We start from the raw sequence: 5,415 nt of genomic DNA on the forward strand, positions 1-5,415 counted from the left end.
TTTGCAGTTTTTGGCCAGGGCTGGGCTTGATCCCACCACCTCCAGCATATGGGGCCAGCACCCTACTCCTTTGAGCCACAGGCACCACCCAACTCCACATGTTTTAAATAGGATATCTGAGCTGTGAGGAGAACTGCAGACCTTGAATTTCCTTTTGTCAGTATATTTTGGTTATGGTTTTAAGTAACTAAAAGATTCTTGTCAGGTGGCTCAGTGAATAGGGCACTGGTCCCCTATACCAAGGGTGGTGGGTTCAAACCTGGCCTCGGCCAAACTGCAACCAAAAAATAGCCAACCGTTGTGACGGGCTTCTGTATTCCCAGCTTCTCGGGAGGCTGAGGCAAGAGAATCACCTAAGCCCAAGAGCTGGAGGTTGCTGTGAGCTGTGATGCTAGAGCACTCTACCAAGGGCTTTTGAAAGTGAAGACTCTGTCTCCAAAAATAAAGATTATTTTCACCAAATTGGTCTTTTTCCAATTATCAATTCCTCAATTGAGGAATTATCAAATTATCAATTCCTCAACAGCTCTTTCTGCACAATCGGTATTACTATTCCCAATCTATAGATGACGAAACTAGAGTTGGGTAATGAACTTGACAAACATCAGAGGCAAATGGTTAGTGCTGGAGTCTGGATTTGAACCCAAGTGTATCTGACCTCTTCCAACTAATCATATAACTCTGCACTTTAGAAGCTCTAATTGTTTCCAGTCTCAGCGTTTCCTAGGACACAAATGTGAGTGGGGTTTTCTGAAACATAGACATAAGTGAGCTCCTTCTCCATTTTCAGGAAAATCATAGGGAACCTATTGTTATGAACTAGATCAGAGATAATGTAGATTGGCACGTCTAGAGACATTATTTATCCAAGAATAGCCTTAGCCTTGACAGAGGACTAGCTTGGCACCCAGCCACTACATGCTGAGCACTTTAACTACCTTAACCTGTATATTCCCCACAACTATTGACAGAAATCTCGGTTACAGACGACACTAAGGCCCAAAGAAAAGTAACTTCCCCAAGAAAAGATACTCTTCTTGATGAACTTTTTATTACCTGCGCTCTTTACAATCATACCTGGAGGCCAGGGTGTTGTCTTCAGCTTAGCCTCTGCCATAATTACAAACTGCAAAAATGGAAAGAGTCAATTGCTTAAGGCACCAAATCTTTTAACTGACCTAAAGACTGCGCAGGCAGACTGCACGCGTAAGAAAGCTCACGCTCCGCTCACCACCGCTGTAACTGAAAATACAACTGCCGAAGGAATTTGGGTTATCCCTACCGGACACCCAATCCTCAGCATTTCGCTTGTAAATCGTTTCCAAGGAGCCCTAGCATATTTACTCCGCAGGGGATGTGAGCCCTGGGGGGCCCGGGAGAAACGGTCCTAGCCGACACCGAGTTTCTACACAGACCCCTCCACACCACTGCCAACGCAGCGCAGGGGTCCGCGGGGCGGGGCGGGGCGGGCCTCAGGAAGGACTGCAGTGGTTGGTTCGGTCGCTCTTCCGGAATCCGCGGGGAGGGGCAAGGCCTCAAGCCCCGCCCCTATAGGGGCGGAGCCACGGCCCAGGACTCACTTGAGCCGCAGGTAACGTGGTTCCGAGTTTGGCGGGGGAGGGGAGGTTGTCTTAAGACTGGGGTCTATCGCGACCAAGGCAGAGCAGGTCGCATCCTTTAAGAGTGGGCTTGGAATGGTAGAAAGAGTTGGGGAGGACTTCCTCGGTCTCTGGCCCGGCACATTGACCAAAAGGAACACGCTTCGTCTCTCCCGACCGGTCTCCTGTCCCCTAAAGCTGCCACGTGAGGATGAGACTTGGGGGCTGGGTAGCAGGGACAGCTGCAGGAGCCAATCGTACTGAGCTATGCATTTAGGCCGGTAGCCTAAGCCTCAGATGGGGTTTATCTGTTCATCGCTTCGCTAATCCTTTCTTTCTTTTTTTTTTTTGGTCGCCCTCGGTAGACTGCTGTGGCGTCATAGCTCACAGCAGCAACCTCAAACTCTTGGGCTTAAGAGATCCTTTTGCCTAGGATCCTTTTGCCGACTAGTTTTTGTTTTGTTTTGTTTTGTTTTGTTTTTGCCGACTAGTTTTTACAGACCAGGTCTCGCTCTTACTCAGGCTGGTCTTGAACTCCTGAGCTCAAGCAATCCACCCGCCTTTGCTCCCGGGAGTGCTAGGATTACAGGCGTCAGCCACCGCACCCGTCCCATTGACCTATTTTCCTTCTTCAACCCTTTGTCCCTCACTCTACTCTATACCAGGTCCTTGGTAGATTCTCTGAGAGAATCCGACAGGCTCAGCCCTCTAGGAATTTAATCTAGAATCTGAAGACTTAAATGAATAATTACATTTAGAGTGATTCCTGCAGTGATGGAGGCTTAATAGGTAGCTTCAGAGGTCAGAGAGGGAAGGAAAATAACTTGGGGAGGAGGAGGATGGTGGAAGTAGAAAACAAGGTGCCAGAAAAAGTTTCACTGAGGAAATAGCTTTTAAACTAACTGAGCTATGGAGGTTTACTACCTGTCTGCAAATTTACCACAAGGGAAAGGGACCAATAGGGGAAGCGGAACAGCAGGAAGCCCAATATTGCAAGAGATTGTGGAGGTGAATTTCTGGGGAAAAAAAGGTTAAGACCAGAAGCCCTTGCCTTCTATCCTGTATTGAGGCCAAGATTTATCCTAGAGTTCAGTATTTCTCAGCCTTTTTTTTTTTTTTTTTTTTTTTGAGATAGTATCTCACTCTGTAACCTGGACTAGAGTGCCATGGCCTCAGCCTAGCTCATAGCAACCTCAAACTCCTGGGCTCAAGCAATCCTCCTGCCTCAGCCTCCAGGCAATATCACTTGCCTCAGCCTCCCAAGTAGCTGAGACTGTAGGCATGTGCCACCACTCCTGGCTATCTCAGCCTCCTTATATACTTAATCTTTTGGTAAACATCTTCTAAAATTTTGGTAAACACCTCTGAAATTTTATGTTGATATATGCCTTTCCCTATGGAAATCTCAGATAGAAAACTTCAGCCAGGGCGTGGTGCCCGTAGCTCGGTAAGTAGGGCACCAGATATATACAGCGAAGGTGACGGGTTCAAACCCGGCCTGGGCCAGCTAAATAACAAAGACAACTGCAACCAAAAAATGGCTGGGCGTGTGGCAGGTGCCTGTAGTCCCAGCTACTCGGGAGGCTAAGGCAAGAGAATCACTTAAGCCTAAGAGTTTGAGGTCACTTACTGTGGGCTGTGATGCCATGACACTCTACTGAGGGTGACATAGTGAGATTCTGTCCCCCACCCAAAAAAAAAGAAAGAAAGAAAAGAAAACTTCAGCCAGGCCTGCCCCAGTGGCTCACACTTATAATCCTAGCACTCTGGGAGGCCAGGGCAGGTGGAATGCCTAAGTTCACAGGTTCAAGACCAGCCTGAGCCAGAGCGAGACCTCCTCTCTAAAAAATAGCTGGGTGTTGTGGTGGGCACCTGTAGTCCCAGCTATGCAGGAGGCTGAAGCATGAGAATCACTTGAGCCCAAGAGTTGGAGGTTGCTGTGAGCTATGATGCCACAGCACTCTACCAAGGGCGACAAAATGAAGCTCCATCTCAAAAAAAAAAAAAGAAAGAAAATTTCAGCCAAAAAATGTCTGGAGTTGTGTTAACTTAGTTGTGTTATGTTTTAACATTACCACAAATTTAAAAAAATGTTGAGTCATATTTACCTCCCAATTATAAGATTATATGAAAAGGCTGGTGATGCTTATGCAAATTAATTGGGCCCTAGAAATTGGTACATTTAATAGAAAAGGTTTTAAAGCGAGGGTAACCTTATTTGTCCTCTGTCTTAGGCAACTAACAGCTATAAATGTCTAAAAAGTGCCTTTCTTTCTTATGCATAGGACACCATGAAGCAGCTGCCAGTCTTGGAGCCTGGAGACAAGCCCAGGAAAGCAACATGGTCTGTAAGGACAGATTCAGACACAAAGAACATGAGTTTTTGTTTCATTTAGAAGTAGTTTACTAACATTTGATCATCAACAAAAAAGGGTAGAGATGAAACTGTCTGCAGTTTCTGGTAATTAGACTCAAACTGTCTGAGAAGGTCTCAAAGGAAAGATAGGAAAGCAATAATTACCACACAGCAGATGTTGATTTTATTAAAATCCGTTTACCAGGACGAGTAAGGCACTGACCATCTGTCATCCTCAGCTCCAATGCTGGGTTTTCCCCTGAGCTATGACTCATTTTTAAGAATTTTAGGAAATTAGATTTGGGTGAAACTGGCTTTATTGCTTGTTCAACCAACCTTTCACTCAACAACCACCATTGGCCTGACAGGAGCCATTGCTGTGCAGGTGTTGAAGGTACAAGGGTAAATAGTCTCCATGTGGTGGGGGCTACAAACTAAGCAGGTGGTGGTGATAAGTTGTGATCAGTGCTGAGGCAGAACCCACAGAAGGCTGAAGAGAAGTGGCAGTGTTTCCATAGGACCTTGAAGGAGAACCTCCAATATAGCTTCCCTGGATCCATCTTGCTTTGAACCCAACATACCTCTGATCATGGCATTCCCTAGTTTAAAACCCTTTGGTTCCTCCCTATTGTTCCTATAGTAAAAAACAGACTCCTTACGCCCTGCAAAATCTCTTTCTGCCTGCTTTTTCAAACTCAAGTTTCAAACTCACATTCCCTTTCTCTTCCTTTAATATTCTCTGCACTGTCTTACTCAGGAACTATATACATGCTAGTCTCTCCGCCTGGACTACTCTTTCTTTCCCTCCACCTTTCTTCTCTATCTTTGCCCAGCAAATGTCTACTCATTCTTCAGATCTCAGTTCAAGTGGTACTTCTTCAGGAAGCTTCTTCTCATACTATATACCCAGCCGGGCATGGTGGCTCACACCTGTGATTCTCGAGAATCAAGACGCGTAGATCACTTGAGCTCAGGAGTTTGAGACCAGCCTGAGCAAGAATGAGGCTCCCATCTCTACAAAAAATAGAAAAAGTAGACAAGCATTGTAGAAGGCATCTGTGGTCCCAAATACTCAAGACACTGAGGCAAGAGGAGCACTGGAGCCCAAGAGTTTGAGGTTACTGTGAGCTATAATGATGCCATAGCATTCTACCCAGGGTGACAGAGTGAGATTCTGGCTCAAAGAAAACCTAGAAAAACTATATATTCTGGGGCAGCACCTGTGGCTCAGTGGGTAGGGCACCAGCCCCATATACTGAGGGTGGCAGGTTCAAACCCGGCCCCGGCCAAACTGCAACAAAAAAATAGCCAGGCGTTGTGGTGGGCACCTGTAGTCCTCAGCTACTTGGGAGGCTGAGGCAGGAGAATTGCCTAAGCCCAGGAGTTGGAGGTTGCTGTGAGCTATGATGCCACAGCACTCTACCAAGGGTGATAAAGTGAGACTCTGTCTCTAAAAAAAAA

At 46.3% G+C, this 5,415-nt stretch overlaps 1 protein-coding gene across 3 annotated transcripts in view; it reads left to right on the forward strand.

Annotated features, from left to right (window-relative positions):
* Nucleotides 1-1,574: 1,574 nt before the first annotated feature.
* Nucleotides 1,575-5,415, forward strand: part of RABEPK (Rab9 effector protein with kelch motifs) — a 31,770-nt gene continuing 27,929 nt past the window's right edge. For 2 of the 3 annotated variants that reach the window (XM_003785303.2, XM_023510522.1), the window contains exons 1-2: nt 1,575-1,591; nt 3,884-3,942. In XM_003785303.2, coding sequence (XP_003785351.1) covers nt 3,890-3,942 — 53 coding nt within the window. In that variant the 5' untranslated portion in view covers nt 1,575-1,591; nt 3,884-3,889. Of the gene's footprint in view, nt 1,592-1,772; nt 1,804-3,883; nt 3,943-5,415 lie in introns of those variants that run through there. The other variant, XM_023510521.1, reaches the window with a different exon arrangement.

The sequence above is a fragment of the Otolemur garnettii genome, unplaced genomic scaffold, assembly GCF_000181295.1.
Source record: "Otolemur garnettii isolate 467f Iridium unplaced genomic scaffold, OtoGar3 scaffold00014, whole genome shotgun sequence".
Taxonomy (NCBI): domain Eukaryota; kingdom Metazoa; phylum Chordata; class Mammalia; order Primates; family Galagidae; genus Otolemur; species Otolemur garnettii.